Source organism: Haliaeetus albicilla, chromosome 26, assembly GCF_947461875.1.
Source record: "Haliaeetus albicilla chromosome 26, bHalAlb1.1, whole genome shotgun sequence".
Classification (NCBI taxonomy): Eukaryota; Metazoa; Chordata; class Aves; order Accipitriformes; family Accipitridae; genus Haliaeetus; species Haliaeetus albicilla.
This window is the reverse complement of record NC_091508.1, coordinates 7,400,369-7,419,988: the sequence shown is the minus strand read 5'-3', so window position 1 is coordinate 7,419,988 and position 19,620 is coordinate 7,400,369. Positions and strand designations below refer to the sequence as shown.

The following is a 19,620-nucleotide window of genomic DNA, read 5'->3' as shown; positions in this document are numbered from 1 at the left end:
GCGGGGACCGCGGCGGGCGGGAGAGGGGGTGCTTCACACGTAGGGTGCTGGGACGTGGGCCCCCCCGCTGGCTTCACCCACCTCCCAGCCAGCACCCAGCACGTCCCTGCCTGCAAGGGGCGGCGGGAGGGAGCGGGCACGCTCTGGTCGCCGAGGCCATCGCCGGCTCGGTGGGGGGCAGCCCCCCCCGGCACCCATGGGGGTGCACGCAGCACCGCGCCTTCCAGCTTCATCTCTCGCCCCGGGGGTCCTGCATCGCCCCGGGGTCCCGCACAGTCCCGCTGCCCCCGGGGTCCCACATGGTCCTGCGGGTCCCGCACGGCCCGGGGTCTCGCACGGTCCCTCCGCCGCCGGGGTCCCGCGCGTCCCCGCCGCCCCCGCTCCGCCGTGCTCGGCGCTGCACGTCCCCGGGGGTGGCGCGCGCCCCCGCCTCGCCCCGCCCCGCGGCGCGCGCCCCCTCCTCTCCCCTCCCCTCTCTCCCTCCCCGCCGCGGGCGCGCGCCCCGCGCCCCGCCCCCTGCCCGCGCCAGCCGGGCGCGGAGGAGGGCGGGCCCTTTTTGTTTGCCCCTGACATTCCGCTGGTTCGCAGTGTCCCGCCGGCGGCGGAGCAGGGAGGTGGGGTTCCGCCGCTCCGCTCCGCTCCCCTCCCACCCTCCCCACCATCTCCTCCCCGTCCCGCGCCGCTCCGCCCCGCGCCGGTGGGGCGGGCGCTGACGGCGCTTCTCTCTCTGTCTCGCCCGGTGTGTCCTCGGTGCCGCAGCAGCAGCAGCGCCCGGCGGGTTAAATGGTTGCAGCGCGGGGATGCTGGGGAGCAACCTCAAGAGCCTTCCCGACGTGGAGCTGGGCGAGGAGGAGCGCGGCTACCGGCGGGGCCCCGACGGCGGCGCGGTGATGCCGAAGCGGGGGAAGTCGTCGTCGGCGGCGGCGGGGCCGCGGGGCGCGGAGCTGCGCGTCTTCAAGGCGAGCAGCGCGGAGGGGCGGCTGCCGGCCGGCTCCAACCTGCGCAAGCAGAAGTCGCTCACCAACCTGGCCTTCCTCACCGACGCTGAGAAGAAGCGGCAGCTCTACGAGCCCCGCTGGAGCGACGACATGGCCAAGGCGGCGGCAACGGGGGCGGCAGCGGGGGGGGGCGGCCGGGGCGGCGGCGGCCCCCGCGGCCGGGAGGCGCCCGCCATGTCGCGGAGCCTGTCCCGCTCCGAGCACTCGCTGCTGTCGCCGCGCCCCGCCGGCCCCGCCAAGCCGCCGCCCGCCGGCAAGCCCAGCCGCATCCCCCGCGGGCCCTACGCGGAGGTGAAGCCCCTCAGCAAGGCCCCCGAGGCGGGCGGGGGCGGCGGAGGCGGCAAGTGCGACGACGAGCTGCTGGGCGGGAAGGGGCCGGCGGTGGCGGCGGGCGCTGAGGAGAAGCCCTACCTGAAGGTGGACCCCGAACTGGTGGTGACGGTGCTGGGCGACCTGGAGCAGCTCCTCTTCAGCCAGATGCTGGGTGAGTGCGGCTATTGCGCCCCGCCGGCCTCGCGGTCAGGGGATGGGGAAATGGTGGGAGTCCGGCTGCCTGAAGCGTCGGGGAGCTCCCGCCACCCCCAGGAGGGACCCGCCGGAGGCTGCGTCGGTGTCCCAGGCACTGGAGAGGTGGAGGGATGCTGAGGGAGAAGCCGCCGTCGGCCTCGCTCAGGGGGAAGATGCCATCGGCCAGTCTGAGGGCCAGCGCGTGGCCTCCTCTCGCCTTGGTCCAGCCTCTTCACGAGGAGGAATGGCAGGTGGCGGTCATCCTGCCCACGTGTCTTTTCTGTCACCCCTTGTATCTACACACTGCCAAAGACAATGGAGGTTGCCCGGCCAGGTGCCACAGCCGCTCCGCGCCATCGGGGTGGCTCGCCCCGGGGGTTGACCTTGGCCGTTCTCGCTCGGAGGTGCCACGCATAGGGTCCCGCCCTTTGGGCAGGAGGCTTCAGATCCAGAGCTCCTCCAAGGTCTCGGGCTCTGGCTGAGGAGGGTTCTCCAAGGATGCTGCCACAGCGTTCACGTGAGCTGTTTTCAGCCCATGGCTGCCCGTGTCTTGCTATCCCGGCAGGTTTGATCCCTGAGCCCGTGCGGTCAAGAGCTCGTTGTGTGCACGGTGGGTTTTCATCAGATCAATAAGTGCTGGCCCCTGGCACCGGCCGTGGCTCTGATCTCAGGACCCGCTGCCCCCTTCATGGGCTGTGGTGCTGGGTCTTGGTACAGGCGTGCCCAGCCCTCACGTTTCCCTCGTGGCTGTGTGGTGATCTCTAGGAAACCGTGGCAGCCTTGGGAGCCCTCTGCTTCCCGCTGAAGCCCGCTCTCCCCTGTGTCCCAACGGGCAGCGCCCATGGGCTCAGTGGGCTGGGCTGGGGAGGGACCATGGGGGGCTTGCAGCTGCTAAGAGCTCTGTTTGATCTGGCAAACTGGCATGAGAAGGTGGCAAACGAGCTCTGCATAGCCATCACGGTGCTCCCGGTGCCTGAGCAAGCCAGGTTTAAAGCTCCAGTGGCTGGTGGTGGAGAGGAGCAGTAGTACAGGCAGGGCTGGGACCCCTGGTGTGTCCAGTCCCTTCAGGTTCCTTGCCTGGGACCCCCTTTTAGGGGGCCAGGAGCTTCTCCGGCACTTGGAGAGCTGGCTTGAGATGCCTTCTCCTAGCTGCATTGTGAGCAGAGCTCTGCTGTGTGGAGAAAGGGGAGAGATTCGCCCCAGCTGGGGGCTGTGGGGGAGGTTTGGAGAGGGGGAGTGAGCTGGAGTATGTGCTGAAGTCAGGCGCCTGTAAAGCCGTGCTTGTTGAGTCCAGTTCCCTGCTGCACACCCTGCCGCTCCAGGAGGCTTCGGGGTGTCACAGCCCCTGCTCCAGTGCAGGGCTCTGGCACAACATGCACCGGTGCGTGTCGGCACACAGGCGTGGAGCCTCCCAGACCATCACCCCTAGCCCCCTGGCTGTGCACAGCCACAGGAGCAGCAGCAGTGGTGGTGTGCACCCTGCCTGATCCTCTCCCTGGCAGGGGTCTGCTCCAGCTGCTGGAGCATCCCGGGGCTCGCTGGGGCTGTGCAAACAGCTCGTGGAAAGCCACGGAAAGCTCAAGGTGTGGGCAGGCAGACCGTGAGGATGAGCACGCTGGACATGTGAGGCTGGCCTTGCAGGAGGGGCTCAGGCTGCCACGGTGGTCCTGCAGCTGGGCTCATGGACATCCATCCTCAGCCCTAATGCTGGGATAACACCAGATGCCATGGGAGCAGGGCAGGATTATGGGAGGATTTGTCACTTATGGGACTAACAGATCTCTACTCACTGGTGTTGGCATGCTTGGGGGGATCTCAGTGTCCCCCTGTGATGCTCTGCTCTTAGATGGGGGTTTCCTCAGCACCCCCAAGAGAAATTCTTGCAGCTTCCCTGATGGTGCAGGACTGGCCCATGTGGAAGTGACTCCTGGTTTATGGCAGCTGCTGGATGTACGAGATCCTGCCTGCAGGACAGGGACTTGTGCACGTGCTAAGACCATGGGTTGCGGAAGCGCCCCCAACACCTGCTTTGGTTTCTGGGGTCGTTGCCTAGCCCCTGCCTGCGTCAGGGCCTGCTTCAGGGCCACAGGGCTGACCTTGACCTTGAGAGGTGTTAAGCATCCCTTCAGACTGCACTTACCATCTGAAAGCTTGGTTAGCTGGTCCGTGAGGGCCAAACTCTGCTGAATCTGTCCTCTGAACCCCCCTACTCTGTGTATTTGCTGAAATAGATAATTTTCCAAGACATACGGACTGCTGAGCTTCCCGTGGTGAGGACTGAGGGCTGGTTGTCCAGTGTCAGGTGGAGACAATGCCTGGGGTGGACAGGGCAGTAGCTTAACCCTGCTGAAACATCGCTTTCCTTCCATGAGGCTGTACCTCTCACATTCATGGGAGTTGTGCTGTTGAGTCATACCTACTTAACCAAGCCAATCGTGACCTGGCACATCCTTGACAGCCCCTGTGGTGGGGATGCCGACAGGAGCTTGGATATGTGCAGAGGAGGGAGCAGTGTGACAGCGGTGGTGGCTGCTCCGTCACTTCACAGGTGCCGATGGCAGAACCACACCTTGGGGGCACGCAAGCCTGGATACACGCTGAGCTTCTGGTCTTGACCCCTTTGCTTGTTGTCTGGTGCGATCCAGGCAGATGAAACCTTCACCAGGGTTGATAGTACCTTCCACAACCTGACCCCTCAAGGAGGAGGTTGTTCCTGTGGTGGGGACAGACCCAGAAGGGACAGGATCCTACTTGCTCAGGAGAGTGGGCTTCATGCCCTGCTAGGGCTGGTGGGTAGGGCCAGGAGAGGGGCTTTCTCCTGGTTGCTACAGGAGGTGCTTGGGAGGGAGGGAAGGTTTCTCCGCTGTTTTCATGGATTCCTTTGGCAAGAGAAACATCAGGCTGAGCTGTTTGGCCACGTGTGCTGGAGAACAACCTATCCAGAGTGACACCAGAAGACCTGCAAACTTGATTTGTGCTGGGAAGAAAGAGACGGGAGTTGCAGGGACTTTCAGCCTCTGCAGATCTTGTTGTCCCTGAACTGTTGACCTGTGTTAAGAAGCCTGTGCTGCCTCTGCCTAACCCGAGCTCCCTGCTCCATCAGGCACGATGGTTTGCAGACACCTTGTGCATCTTTGGTCTCAACACCTGAGTTCTCATCTCCACCTCGGGCTCCTCCTTCTAGAAGCACTCCCAAGACTTTGCTGGCCAAAAATACAGTTTATTTAGTAGTGGCCAAATGTTACCTTTCATTCGGTTGCTGCTGCTGTGTCATCTGTTTGATGGCACCAAAGCCTTTGTAGAGCTGCTGGAGATGTAACCACGTTTAAAGCAGAGCAGCCTGGGCAAGATGGGAGAGGTCACTGGGACGCAGCAACCACATGTGCTTTGTAGAGGCTATTTCCATCATCCAAATTATACATTTCACATCAACCAAAGACCAAAGCTTCTCATCAAAGCTGGATGGCAGCTGGGGTTGCCAATTACCCCAGCACCCGGCCACAGGATGAAGGGTATGGAGGGTGCGTGGCCAGCGTGCTGGAAGAGCTTGCTGTACAAAGCTTGCCGTGCTCATCTCCACATGTGGTGGACAAGAGTGTGCAGGTGCGGAGGCACATATGGGCTGTGTGTGCATTCGTTAGCACTGGGGTGTGGTGCTCAGCGTGATGACTGCACTTACCTAGAGGTCCCCAGAGCACCTCCAAGATCCTGCAGCTACTTTCTGCAGCCATTTCCTTCACCATCTCTTGCCGTATATGGTGCCTCTTAAGTAGCTGCTAATTCACATAAACAAATAAGTGGTGGGTGTTGCATGGGCCAGAGCCCAGGCTGACACACGTGTGATCCCAGGGGAGATTGTGTTCCGCGAAATGCTCGCTGCAGGAATCTTTACAGCCCTGCCAAACTCCACAGGTGCAGCTATAACCTGTCTCAGTCCTGCAGCCCTCGGCTGGCAGCGGGTGGGCAATGCCACCCTTCCCCAAGTGGCCCAGTGGCGTTGTCCTCGCTGGGCAGCATGTGCCCACAGAGACCTGGTACCTCCATGGTGCTGACATGCAGGCAGGGCAGACCCCAGCTATGCTGGTGCTGGCGGCTGGCTGAGCAGCGGGTGCCAGCAGCCCATCGGTGGTGGGGAGGAGAGCCAAGGGGCTGGTACAAGCAGATGGGCTCCTTGAAGGACAGGAGCTTCATGTCGTGTCTGACCGTGGTCATTTTAAGAAAGAAACCACAGCGCAGGAAAGACACTTGGCTGGTGTCTGACACGTCCCGGGCAAGCACGTTCCTGGCTCCAGTGGAAATGGGCTCACCAAGGTATCCCCTCCCAACGAGATCCCCTCCTGATGACCATCCTTGCTGGCCAGGCACATGGTGTGGGATTAAAAGGATCACCTCTGCCCCACAGCGTTCATGGCTGTTTCATTAAGCGCTAACGGGCCCATTGTGGTGCTATGCAGCAATAGCCAGGCTCCCTGGCAGGAGACCATAAGGAGGTCAGAGACCAAGTAGCTCTTCATGGTGATGGGAGCGGGTTATTGCCTCAAAGTGGTGCGGCTGTCCCGATATTGCTGTCACGTTAATGTTATTCCTCTCTTAAGGCCGCTGTGTGATGGTGCCTCTGTGATGAGGTCGTTGGGGTGGGGATTTATTTCCTTCTGGCCACAGAGCTGGACTCCTGCATTTGGGGTAGGGGTGAGGAGAAAGGGGAGAGGTATCTGGCTGTGTCGCTGCTTCCAACCTGCTCCTGAAAGCTGACAGTGAGTAGTACATGTCTCCTCTCTCTGGCTGAGATGGCTGCAGTGACTGTGGAGAAGGTCTGGAAATGTGACCCGAGGGCCCCAGAGCTTTCTGCTGAAGCTGTTTGGGATGTGCCATGTTCCCAGTGATAACAGCAGTGCAGAAAAAGTGCTAAAAAAATAAAAATAGTCCAGATCTGTCTTTCAAAATTTCCCATGGAAAACTAGCAGAGCAAACAGTTGAAGGCAAAAATATTTGGGGGGGTGCACTGCTGAAACAAATTCCTCCCACAAAGAGCCCGAAAATCGCTGTTCAAATGGAGCTTTCCTAGTGACTGTCTGTATCTTGCCCCCAAATCCAACATTTGTCCACTGAGAAATGTGTAAAAGAATGCAAAATTGAATGCAATTCTGGAAATGCTATTTGGGATCTGCTGATGGGATGTGACTACAGTGGGGCGTGGGCAATGTGCCCTCAAGGCCCTGCCGTCCCCTGGGAGCAACTGCTCCTGGAATGTTTTGCTCTTGCAGAAGCACACCCATGGGTCCTGCCTGGTCCAGGTGCCTCATCAGCAGTGTGTGGCTGGGTGGCACTTGGGGAACCAGTGGCAGTTCTGGGTCTTTCTGGAGAGTCCCTTCCTGATGTCCCCTGTCCCCAGCTTTGTGTCTTTAGCTTCTCAGCTGTGGTACATGTCTCTGTGACCACAGCCCTTCCCTGGCACAAGTCCCCTCTGTCATTGCCCTGTTATGTCCATTTAGGTTACCAGCTCATTGCCTTCCTATGAAGCTTCTTGTGGTGCCAGACAACAATTTCCCTGGTCCTCCCTGCCCACAGTTCTCCCTGCCTGCTCTCACTCGAGCATCTGAGGACAGCGCTTGGCTGATGCTTGTGCCTGCTGCACGGGGGAAGGATTTGTTCTAGCTCAGCACGGAGCCAGAGCGTGTACCCTCCGAGGTGTGTAACCTGTGAGTGATGCCAACCTCTAGTGCTGGCCTGTCTGCCGTGGCCAGTGTGTGCCTCCTGGCTTGCCTGGCTGAGCCATGGTCGTGCCTGGGAGCGACCAAGGGGTTTTCTGTAGGGCTGCAGTCTCAGGGTCAGCCTATGCTGCTTGCCTGGGCCTGTGGTGTTGGGTGGACCTGCTGACACATCCTCCGAATTGGTCACTTGTCCAGTCCAGAGCATCCTTTGTGCCACTGCACATGTGGCATTTGGTGCTCTGTGTGTGCGGTGGCGGCAATGTCCCAGGGCCGTGTGTGTGTGGTGTTTCTGGTACTGGTGGCAGCTGCAGGTAGAGCCCAGCAGTGAAGCTGCTGAGTCTGGATCCCCTCGCTGGGTGGAGTGGGGATAGTTCTGTCCTTCGGGGGGGTAGCTTAGTCCTTGTCCTCTCCAGACTTCACACCTTGAGAGTGTTTTGTATAGAGCTGTGGGGATGCAGGGTGTGGGAGATAAGATACAGTGTGATTCTGCTGTATCCCCTACCCTGCAAAGTCACGTCCTCCTCTGGGCACATGAAGCAGCTCCCCAGGGGGAGTCAGGGGAGGGGTTGCCGGTTCTCTGGCTGGGAAGCGGTGAGCTCGGGAAGGTAGAGTACGTGCAAGGCAAGGAGTCCGGCCAGGGATGCTCAGCACTGCCTTGTGGTGGGGTGGAGGGGTGTGGGGTGAAGGGGGGAGCGGGGCTTTCCCACGCTGCTGCATTGCAGCTTGGAGCCGGGGAGCTGAGTGCGGAGGGGAGCTGGGAAGGCAGGGGATGCTGCATTGCAGGGCTGAGATTAGAAGCTGTGCAAATGGAGATGTGCCTGTGTCAAGGCGGGTGTGACACTGAAGAGCAGTGCCCAGCGCACCCGCTGATCTGCTTGTCTTTCCTCTAATCCATTTCTTCCACGTTTTGTTTCATTTGAGCATTTCTTTCATTCCTTACGCTGTTATTTGTCTTGTCCAATTGAGGCAGTAATGTATTTTTTTATTAATTCAGGAGAAGGGCTGAGATTCATCTCCCGCTGGAAGGAGCTGCTGGAATCTGTGTAGGGGAGCTTAGCACAAGCGCAGCACAGCTGGGCAGGACGTTTTCCTCATTCCTGGGAGCAGCCTTGCAGCAGGGAGGTGGCTCGAGAGCCTCGTGGCCCCAGTGCAGGGGCCAGCATGGCATGTGAGCTCCTGGAGGTGCTGTGTGGGCAGACCACGGTCAGGCACGTGCCCCTGTGCTGCCCAGCAAAATGCAGGCGTATCCTGCAGCAGGGACACACGCCTCCACCTTTATGAACATGTGAGCAAGTCAGTGCTGTAGGGAGCACAGGGTTTTCCACAACTACCTGGTGTAGGCATTGGTGATGCTTACTCATTCCACATCCCTCCTGGGTTTCGTGTCAGCCTTGTTACCTCTGTCCTAGAGCCCTCCTGCTCATCAAGAGATGAGCACTTTGCAGCCCTCCTCTGGCCAACGTACCTGTGAGGATCTGGCCTGAAGCATCACCCTGAAATTACAGAAAGAATTTATGGCAAATCCAGGAATTAGTTTCTGAAGATGTAAAGGCAGGGCTGCTCTGTCTTTGCATCTCCCCCAGGCTGGATCTTGCCCAGTGGCAGCGCGGGTAAGGAGGGGATGGTAAGCTGCCTAGGAGGGACCTTCTAAAGGGGACCCAAGAGGTGACTTTCAGTCTGGATTGAGGGTTTTGTGCCGCGTTCATGAAGCTGCGTTTCCTTCAGCAGGCTGCAAGCCTGACTTGCAGCCACAGGTGATGCGGTGGGAGGGCTGGGTTCCATGCCAGCTCCGTTGGCTCACCAGCTGCTTGGCTGGGTTTGGCTGTGGGATGGAAACCTCTCCTGCTCAGTGAGCTGGAAGAATGGCTCATGGCTGAGGTCCTCTGCAGCTTGTTGAAGCTGCTGGAGGTTGTGGTCATTCTCGTGTGACCCAGGAAAATGAGAAGAGCTGTGCTGTGAGTGCTGAAGCCTGCGGTGTGCGAGCTGGAGGGGAGAATGTCATAACTGCAGCATGGCAGAGGGGCAGCACCACGCCTTTAGCACCAGGGAAAGGCTGAACCACTTTTATTTCTAGTGCCAGGCCCGCTGGGCACGAGCCTGTGTGGTTGGGATCTGGGGTTGCTTCATGTCCCACCTCTGCACATCTTGTGCAAGGTTGTGTCACCAAGTGTGACAATGAGACCCTGCAACCAGACAAGCTCCTTCAGTAGCACCCTCATGAAGTACACAATCTTGGCTAGACCCAGTCCTTACTGGCTCTACTGGGAGTCCAGACTGAGCTTTTGTGAAACTTGCACCTCTGTGCTTTTTTGGTGGGACTGAAGTGTCCCCAATGCTGTCACTGCCCTAGTTCCTACACTGAGCAGTCTGGGTCTCCTGATTTGGTGAGCAGCCGTGAAGCACGTTCAAAGCTGCGACTCAGGTACGGCTCAGTTGCCAGCTATTTATAGCCATGTGAGCTTTCAGCATCGCTGCGGGCTGAGAATAACTCACTGATGAGACACTTCTCAAAATCACGCGTCCGTTGCCCATGCACAGCATCGTCTCAAGCTTCCCACATGTCGGTGTAGGGTATGTCTTGGTCCTGTGCCAGCCTGGATTGACACAAAAAGGAGTTTACTCTGGCGTTTTTTCTAGCCTGGGGGGGTCAGCTGGTTTGTCGTGGCACAGCTACGCGGCCTGCTCCTCAGCAGGACACTATCAGCGTTTTGCAGGGAGCGTGGTGGGGACCCCTTCACGTGTGGGCACAGTTTGGGCTCCATAAAACCTACCCCATGAAGAGCAGCCCTTCCCTTTCGTGGCCTGATGTGTGGGGAGATGTGGGTGCTGGCAGGGAGGGGTGAGCTTGGGAAGCAAGGCAAAGGAACCTGCTGTTTGGGCTGGGACCTGTGATGTTGAAACTCATCTCTTTAATGAACCCCTCAGGCTGGAATCATTAGATGCTGTTGGGGTGTTTTCAGTTCTCTTTATCTCTGACTTGGCATTATATTTCCAAGCTGATGCAAACAAGTGGAAGAATAGATAGCGGCTAATTTGCATCGATTGCTGTGGCGCGGGAGCTCCCAGAGAGGTGAACTGGGGCTGGCAGAAAACATGCTGCAGGCCATACGATGGGGCAAGCACATCCCTCCCCAGCCAGTTCCCAGTGTGGTGCCATGGGGGACATACTGTCAGCCTCACAGGCGCCTGCTCCCACATCCCGAGGCTTCTCCCAGCCTTGGTGGCTTAGAAGCTGGAGGAGGCTTTGCCAGGGCGAGTACAGCGTCATGAACAAACCCGGTGGTGGTGGAGCCGGGCAAGGCAGGGGTGTTTTGGCAGGATCCAATGTGGGAGCACTGCTTTGCGGGAGTGGGGATAGCTGAGTTCCCCCTGTGTTAAAACCAGGAGGAAAGGCATTTGACAGGTTGTGGCTGGGACCTGGGACTGTCTGGTTCTGCCAGGGCAGGACCAACGTGGGGCCATGGGCGCTGCAGCCACCACGAGTGCAGGACCCGCAGCCATGCAGCTGTGGCCTTTTGCAGCCACCTTGCCTTTAATCTCCTGACTTTCACTGCACCAAGGGAGTGATGAGGAGACAGCTCCAAACTCCCAATGCGCAGAGCAAAAGCAAAGGAAATAATGACATTCAGCTTCCTCCCTTCCTCCCCTTCCTCCCTCCTGTCCTCCCAGCAGGGAAGACAGACAGCATCCTGAAAGTGTCACTGCTGTGAGCCTGGAGAGGTGTGTGCTGATTCCCAAGGAGTCGGCCTCGTGCCGCAGCTGGGCTTCACTGGGCCTGATGCGGCTGCAGACCAAAAGGTGGGAGTGAATCAAGTCTCACTCTGTTGGCGCTTGATGTGTTCCTTCCTGTCGTGCTGGGCTGGGGAAGATGAAGCTGCCAAAGGCAAGCAGCCGTGGGGAGTCAATGGGGGCAGCCTGCGGACTTTTCTCTGGTGCTGCTCCAGCTGCTGCCAGGCACCATGGAAGATAGCTGCCCTGCACTCCTGTGCCTCCCACAGGCCCCAGGTTCATTTAAAAATGTAACAAAAACCCTTTCAGGGAATTGGAGTTACCCTGGACAGGCCATGCATTGCACCTTGGGATGCGCAATGACAAGAGGTCCTGGGAGCGGAGGTGCCAGTGCGCAAGGGACCCATTGGCTCCTGGTAGTGGTGGTTTCTCTCCCAAATAACATGCGCATAGACTTGGCATGGGGTTAAAATCCTGCTCGGCCTGGAGAACGTGTTGTGTGATCACTGGCCAAGGGGAAGCACCAACATTTGCCTGACTCCCAGCCGCAGACCTGAATCTTTTGTGCCTCAGGCTGTACATAGCTGGGGGCTCACAGATCATCAGTGCATTGTCTTTTGGCAAATTCCATTTTGATGGCTCACCCCAGGTTGATTTGAGGCTGGATATATCACTGTCTGGACGTCCTGTCTCCTGCTGTCAAGTGGTTAGATGCACCCAAAAGCTGGCTGCATCCTGACCCTGCGGGGAACAGCAGTACCCAGAAAAAAAACCCAGACCTCCTGCTCCTCAGTCCTGCACCAGCGGTGCTGCAGGCACAGCTGTGTCAGGGCAGTGAGATTTCCTGCCCTATGTGGTGTCTCAGCCTTTCTCCCCAGGACTCTGCCCTGTGTCAGAGCACAAGAGGCATGGCCCATCACGGCCGCTGTCCCCAGCCAGCTCAGCTGCAAGGGAGCCATTACAGCCTGACAGAGCTACAGCAGCCCTGCGGCTGTTTGGTTTTACCTTGGAGACCAGGATGTCCCCCAGCAGTTTCAGGGATGCGGGAGGGACAGAGCTGGTGTCCTTCAATACTCCAGGCTGAGCACAGCAGCAGTTTGGGGGCTGATTTACCAGCAGACCAAGACCTTCCTTCCTTACAGGCAAGAACATCTGGAAGAGGGCAGACGCTCAGGCAGCAGCACCTTCAGCCATCTCATTTTCATTTCCCTGAACTGTTTTAGCTGTGCTTTTGCTGCGCTGTGCCAAACAGCGTCCCGGTGCTGCTGGAGCACTAATATCCATCATCCGGCTGTGGTCTGTAGAGCGCTGAGAAATTTTGTGCTATTTTCAGTTAGTTTTCCAAGTTGAGCTTGCTGGCTCATGGGCATCTGTTCCCAGATGGAGAACATGTGGCTGGTTCCTGCAAGGGGAGGGGAACAGCCCCGCTCATAAAGCAGCATGGGGGATGAGTGAGGGAATCTCTTCCTGGAGCCTGTGAGATGCTTTTGGGGCTGTGCAGAGTGCGGCCTGGAGGTTGGGATTTTAAAGCTGCTCCGAAAACCCTCTGCAAGCAGAGTTTGCGTGGCAGCGTTGCTTGCGGTGGGAGGTCGCCTCCTGTCAGATAGCTTATTAGTCGTGGGGAAAGTACAGTAACCTGGGGGTAGGATTAAGTCTCAGCTCAGCTGCTGTTGGCACTGCTGTGTGCTTCCCAGCCCTGCTTACTTTTGAAAGCGAATAGCAAGTAATAAATTTTCTGGGGTGATTTCCTCAGCAAATAGTCATTGTGTTAAAACTGGTGAAACTCTTGGGGTTCCTGAAAACCTCCCTGCCTCGAACAGTCTGCACGAGCATTCGCAAAGTGTAACAGCACACAAGGAGGAGAGAAACCCAGAGCTCCAAATCAAAAGTAAATTTGCAAAGCAGCTTTTCCAGCCTTGCATTCCGAAGTGGAGCATGTTAATGTGTACAATGCTGCTGTGCTGCTTTCCAAAACCAGCCGCTCCACGCCACAGCAGTGACCAGTGGGGCAAAGCCACGTTCCCTTTGCTCTGCTCTTGGTTTGCTCATCGTTGCATTCAAGGGGCAGAGGTGCTGATTTGCTTTGTTGCTAAGGTTCTTGTTCCCTTTGTGGGAATAAAGCAAATTTTGTTTGGTTGAGATTCTCTATAGCTTCAAAGAGTAATCGAATCTGGGTTGCCAGCTTCTTTTTGTATTGCAAGAGATGCCTGTTTTCCATCCCAAACCATCCATGTTTTGCAGCTCAATAGCACATCCCAGACAATGGCTTTAGAAATCAGACGCCTGCATTTTGGACCCACAGTGCTGAGGCAACGCCAAGCAATGCACGGGGTGCCAGAATTCATGCACAGGGGGAGAGAGAAGAAGGAGGAAGAAAAACTTGCTCCGATGGGATGTTTCCAAGGAGATCATGGTAATGATCTTCCATTTCCATGTAGCTTTTCATCCCCTTATGGAGTGTTTTAGCTCATAAGCAGACGTTACACGCGTCCTGTACGGAGAGTGCAGCAGCTGTCCTTAAAGTGCACGTTGTAGTGGGGAAGCTCTGGCACTGTGGAGCAGGATCAGCCTGGGATGGGAGCGACCCCTGAAACTGTGGGGACACTCAGGGACACAGGATGTCCCTGCCCCTTTGGCAGCACCCGGCATTCAGTGTCACGGCACACCGGTGTAGGGAGTGGCCTTGCCGCTGAGTAACGGCATCTGGGTACGTCTCAATCCTTCCCCAAATCAGTGTTGCGTGTGGGACGTGCCTCGCATCAACCGGCATCCAGCTCAGAGCTGCATCGTGGCTGGACACAGTCTGGCACTTGGCTCATTGGAGCGAGACCCCTCTTACAAGCTGTTGAGGTCTCTGGGAGCTCAGCTGGGAGCAGCATCCGGGGTTTACAGTCAGTGCTGGAGCGGGCTGCGTCCCACACTGACACGCAGGGTGGTTTTCCTGGCTCATCCATCCCTTTTTCCCTGGTTGAGGCTGGCTGCTGTGCTGGGGGAGCCACGTTAGCCCAGGGAGGATTGCAGAGCTCTGCAAAGGGTCAGTAAGGCTGTAACTGCTGCTGGGGGTGTGCGGGAGGTTGGTTAATATATGATATTCCCTCATCCTTCTGAGTGCCTCTTGCTTTCCAAGAGGAGGAAGGCAAGTCTGGAGCTCTGCTTCTCCCCTGCGCGGAGATAGGTTTGTAAAAGCCACAGTTTCTTCCGCTTTTTTTTTCTTCCCTCTTTTCCTGCCCCGGAATTTTTCCGTGGCTTGATGAATTTTTAAACAAAAACATGGTGAGGAGAGAACAAGAGAGGGGGGGAAGACCCAGGAGAGGACAAGGAGGAAAAAGTCTGTTTTCAAAACCAGAGTGATTTCAAGTGGAAGTGAAAGTTTAGGGTGTGTTTTTAATTTTAAAATTCCAACTAATTTCAAGTCACTTTATCGACAGGAGAAAATACATTTTTCCTAATGCTCTTTTTAATAAACGCCAGTTTTACAAGTAGAAGCTGTTGGTTGAAAAATCCCATGGCGACATGGAAGCAAAAGGCAACTGCTGTGCCCTTGAATTCCTTCCTTGCCGTGATGGGGGTCGGTGCTCACTGGAGGTGGGGGGCTGAGGCTGGGTGGGGGGACAGACCCCCCCGCAGACTCCACTGTGCCTCCAGGTGGTTGATCTGTGGGGGATGGCAGGGTTGGTCACCTGTACGCAGCAGCTTTGCATGAGGGCGGATGTGGACAGAGGTGGTTCCTTGCCTGTGTGTGCAGGGCCGGGGAGGTGGCTGCATGGCAGCCTGGGGCACAGCAATAAGCAGAGGCAGGGCTCTGGATGCAACAGGCCAGAATTCAGCCCAAATCGGAGCCCTCTGGTTCTTTGCCTTCCAGCTGGAGGACTGGCTGCTTAACGCTGGAGAAGGTGAAGGAGGCAAGAGGGAGCAGGGGATGGAGAGGGGAGGTGGAGGCAGGTGAGGGGTCTGGTTCACACAGCTGAGCATCACCAGGGAGCCCAAAATCTCATCACCAGGAGTGTTTGTCCTGCTCCCTAAGCTGGGTTTAAGCCTGGTGCTGCTGCCAGCACTTCCTGTACTTCTGACCTGCAAAAGTCATCCAGAGAGTTTGAGTTGGTGATACAGCCATGAGATACCATGGACACCTTTCTGTGCTGTGCTTCGTCCCCTGCAGAAATCTTCCCCCGCTGTCTCCCACTGACACCGAGGCAAGAGTTGAGCACCCACATTGGAGACGGGCTGCTCTTGCTGCTCTCACTTGGGTTGGGCTGGTTTCTCATGGCTGTCAGCTTGGCGGGTAGATTGAATGTTGTTAGAAAAACAGCTTAAATCCATCACCTTTAAATTTTGCAGAGCAGAGAGATCTCCTAGCAGATCTCATTGTATTTCATACTGGAGCAGAAAAAGAAACGTTTAATGGTAATTTTTTCAGTGACTTTCCAATTTTTTTTTTTCTTGCTAAACTGTCTGCAATCACTTACAGTGTTCCTGAAGGGATTAATTACTCGCTGGAGCTCATTGTGTGTATTTCATATTCAGAACTGTTGGATGCGATGCCTGGCTTGGATCGGGCGAGGGGTCACATGGTGTTTCTTTTTTCATCCTTTTTCCCCTGTTCTGTTTTATCTGTCAGGCTCCTGGTGTGAGCGCTCCCAGTCGCTGGTTTGGTGGTTGCTTGGTCGGTACGCCGCACGTGATCACAACTGACTTCCCTGCTCCGCGCTCCTTTGTCAGGGGGAAGCGTAGCCAGAAGAAGACAAATCGCTTCCTTGTTTGAGTGACTTTTGGCTGATGCTTTCCCCCAAGCTGTAGTATTGGCTCAGCTTTTCCTGCAGCGGTCGTGGCGCTGGGCTGCGCATTGTCAGTGCTTGGACAGGCCCCTGGAGCAAATTTGGGGAGAAGAGCTCAAAGTACTTTGCAGCGCTGCTTCCCATGGTGGAGAGGGCTTGTTCAGTGCAGGCAGCCGTTGCGTGGAGGTGGGACATCTCGGGGGATAAATCCCAGCTGCGGTGCTGCCGGAGACCCCACGGCTCCATCCTTGGAGGGTCGCATCCCTGGGAGGGTGCTGCCTGTGGGACAGCCGTGTGCTTGGCGCTTTGGCGGCACAGGGAACGGCATTGTCTCCAGCTCGGCAGGGGGGATCCCAAACCGTCCAAGCCGGGGCGTGTAAGTCGGCGTGCTCTCGGCATGCTTAAACGATTCCTGCAGCATGCAGGGGACGGGCTTGTCACTGCGCAGGGGTCCGGAGGCGAGCGGCCACTCTCCTGTTTAATGTTGGAGTGAGCCGATGTGCCCGGGGGCTCGCAGCCACTGTCACAGCATGTCACTCAGCCCTTGGTGTTGGCGGATATGTGGCAAGGGTGGACACAGGAGCTGGCACATGGCGGAGAGTCCGGAGGCTCCACTGAAATCCCTCCTGTTGGTGCCAATGCCTTTTTCAGAGTGTTTTCCATCCTGCCCATCCCTGACACTGCCAAGCCCACAGTAAAACTTGGACTTGTGGGGTGGAACAGCAGTTCTTTGCATTAAATCCTAAAGCGTGTCAGAGTCCCTCCCCTCGCCATAATGCAGGTGATAGATTTGAGGTGAAGAGCCCTCTTGCTCCATGCAGTCCTCCAGCCCCACTGGGGTGCCTGGGCGGGGGTGCGGTGGGCTTTGGGGTCCCAGGGAGGAGAGCAGGGACTGAGTGGCAGCTCTCATGGTGGTGGCACAAAGCTTTCTGGTCCCAAGCATCCCCTTCCCTCCTGTGGCACAACCAGATTTCCTGAAGGAGGCAGGATCTTCCTTCTCTGCAAATCACCACGAGTGGGAAAACTGCAACTGCTGTTTAAGAAAACCTTTTCCCAGTGGTGGGGACCCACTGAGGGCACTGCGAGAGGTGGAACAGGTCCAGAAGCAGAAGGAGGATGGTGCAGGTCCTGCCACCGAGCACACTGAGCCCTTGCCCCTGTGCTCCCAATGGGGAGCTCTCAGCGCTAAGAATAGACAATTTATTCATACGCATCCCTCTCCCTGTGAAGGGTGCTCGAGGCACTGCGCAGCAATTAAAACAAGTTCATAATAATAGAGCCAGCAGATAGCAGCACGGACCCTGGAGCTGGTGGAGGATTTGGCGGTGCTGAGGATGGATGGGGGGCACCAGTGCTGCTGACCTCCCTGGTGGACACTCAGCACAGGGATGTGGGGCAGTGCTGTGAGGCGGCAGGGTGAAACCCTGGGTGTCATTGCAGCCGCTGTGCAGGGTGTGGGGCTGCAGGAGGGGCAGGGCAGAGGGGGCCATAGGATGGGTAGAAGCACATGGGGCTGGCACTGCTTCTGCCTCCAGTGGGGGGAAGGCACCTTCCCAGGGCAGGTTCGGAGGACTGGGTAACAAGGCCAGCGGAGGTAATGGCAGTGTTCATGGGAAGGGGAATGTGCTACTGGGTGAGACAGGGGCCCAACGCTCCCTTATTGCAGCAGGGGTGGCCCTGGGGGAGCTGGCATAGTGGGCAGGAGAGTTCACCTGCATTAATTTGGGTCACCCCAGGCTCTCTGCTGTTTGTTACTGGAATGCCTCATCCCACTTCTGGGCAGGGACCCGGGAGCTGCTGATTCCTGTTGGCTGCATGGGGACCAGGGGACGAACACAGGATATCGGTGTGTTGCCGTCAAAGCTGTGGTGCCCTCTTCAAGCAAACCTGCTGCTAGCGGGTTTGCTTCGGGGTGAATGTCACCTGGGCAGATGATGGGGCAGACTGAAGGGACCCCCTTCTGATGTGCATGTCAGTCCTCAGCCCTGCCTGGGTTGCTATTGCAGATGCTGCCACAATTTTCAGGGGTGGATCTTGCCCCAGTGCCTGATAGGACCAGCACCCCGGCAGTGCTCGCCCACCCCACTGCTGGGGGAGCACAGTTGGAGGGAGACTCTAAGCCTTGTGGGATCCTGGTAATGGTATGTGCAGCGGACTTGTTTCTGGCTCCCGCAGGCTGCTGCGCCTGGTGCCAGAGTGAATTTGGCACCTGGCCCTCCTGCGAGGCTGGGGCCGGGGGTGAGAAGAAAGGCTGAGCCCTCCCCGCTGCCTTCACTGCAGGCAGGAGATTCAATTACCCCCGTGCTTGCACAATGGCCGTTTATCTCCGGGAGCAAAACCCTGGTAACCATCAGGGCAGAGCGTGAAGGGCTGATTAGAGGGTGTGCGGGGAAGGGCGCTGGGGTCGCGTGCAGGCACTTCCCTTCCCATTTCCAGGGCTTTCCATGGTAATGGCTCCTATTTTCCTCCGTTGTTAGGACGTCACTCACATGCAGCTCGAACGACATCTGTCAAAACATGTCCCCCCCGTCCTTTGCGCTTCTGAGGAAGAGGGATCCGTTGGCCCCATAATGAGCCTGACATCAATTAATCACCAGCCTTAAAAATTAGCATCGTGGCAGTACACGTTGGAGGGAAACGATTCCCCAGATGGAAGCAAAAATAGCCTCGGTTATCTTCCTCCTCCCGCGGGAGGTGGCAACAATAGATCCACTAACGAGCCTGGAACTCGTTTAAGCTGGGTTTGCACCCCGAGGCTGGGGGAGCTGGAGGTGCTCTGCCTCCTGGTCTGGCTCATCTCTGGAGGTGCTGTTGGGGGACCACCTTGTGCAATGGCTGATGACCTTCCCCTGGGGTCTGGTCCTGCCTGCAGCTGGACCCTTGTGGGCTGGCATCCCCTGGGCTTTGCAGAGAGGCCAGGGTGAGCTCGCAAGTGCTGAGCCCCTTCCTGAAGCTGAGGGTTTGGAGGAGAGCAACACTGCAGGGGTCTCATTCTCGTGGACTGGAAGATGCTCATTCCTGAGTGGTGCTGCTGGGCGAGGATGAGGGTTCAGCTGGTGTGTCAAGGACATGTCCCACTCCAGGTGGGCTGTCCCTTGCTCCCCTCCAGGGTGGCAGCTCTGACCAGCGCTGGTGCCCACGGCAGCTTGGTGAGTGCCTTGCCAGCTCCAATATCCAGGAGCTTGGCGATGGGCTGGAGGTCTCCAGAGACCCCGTGTCTGGGAGGTGACTTGGGCATTTTCCATGCTCAGTGCTGCTCTGCCTTGCTGCCAGGCAAGCTGTAACCCAAGTGAGCAGCTCTGCCTCCCGTAGCCTCCTGCAACTTTGGTTTCCCACCCTGTTACTCGGCGAGGTGAAGAGCCTCCAGCACTGGCTGCGTTTTAGGTCCATCTTGGTGGCTCTGATAAGCAGCTCAGCGCAGAGCAGCTCTGCAGGCTGCAGCTGGTGGGGGAGCCAGGGAGGACATTTTGCATTCTTGCTGGAGACACACGAGGGCTCCTTGGCTGATCTGGTGATGGACAGACAGACCAAGTGTCTACGAGAGCCCAGCTGAGGCCGGGGAGAATTGTGTTTGCAACGCATTGCTCTGCACAAAGCTCGCAGTCACAAGGCGAGGGGGACAAAAGGCTCCCTGTTCGCTCCGTCCCAGTGGGTGCAATTCCAACAGTTAAAAAGCAAATGTGAGTTGTTTGTCTCTGAATATAAAGCTTCCCCAAGCATGGCCGTATTCTGGCTGGGAATGGGGAGTTTGGCTCTGCTAATGACTGTTCTCCCTGCAAAACGGAGCCAACTCGAGCCAAGAGCTGCCCAGCCGGGGCCTTTCCCGCTGGCCCTGGTACGGGGCCGTGGGCTGGGGAGGGGACAGGCTCCTGGGTCTGATAAACGCCCTTTCAGCCAGGG

At 57.6% G+C, this 19,620-nt stretch overlaps 1 protein-coding gene across 3 annotated transcripts in view; it reads left to right on the top strand.

Annotated features, from left to right (window-relative positions):
* The window catches only part of NAV1 (neuron navigator 1), a 78,470-nt gene that overhangs the window by 17,373 nt on the left and 41,477 nt on the right, over positions 1 to 19,620 (top strand). For 2 of the 3 annotated variants that reach the window (XM_069771583.1, XM_069771581.1), the window contains exon 4: positions 760 to 1,482. In XM_069771583.1, coding sequence (XP_069627684.1) covers positions 760 to 1,482 — 723 coding nt within the window. The remainder of the gene's footprint in view (positions 1 to 759; positions 1,483 to 19,620) is intronic. The other variant, XM_069771580.1, reaches the window with a different exon arrangement.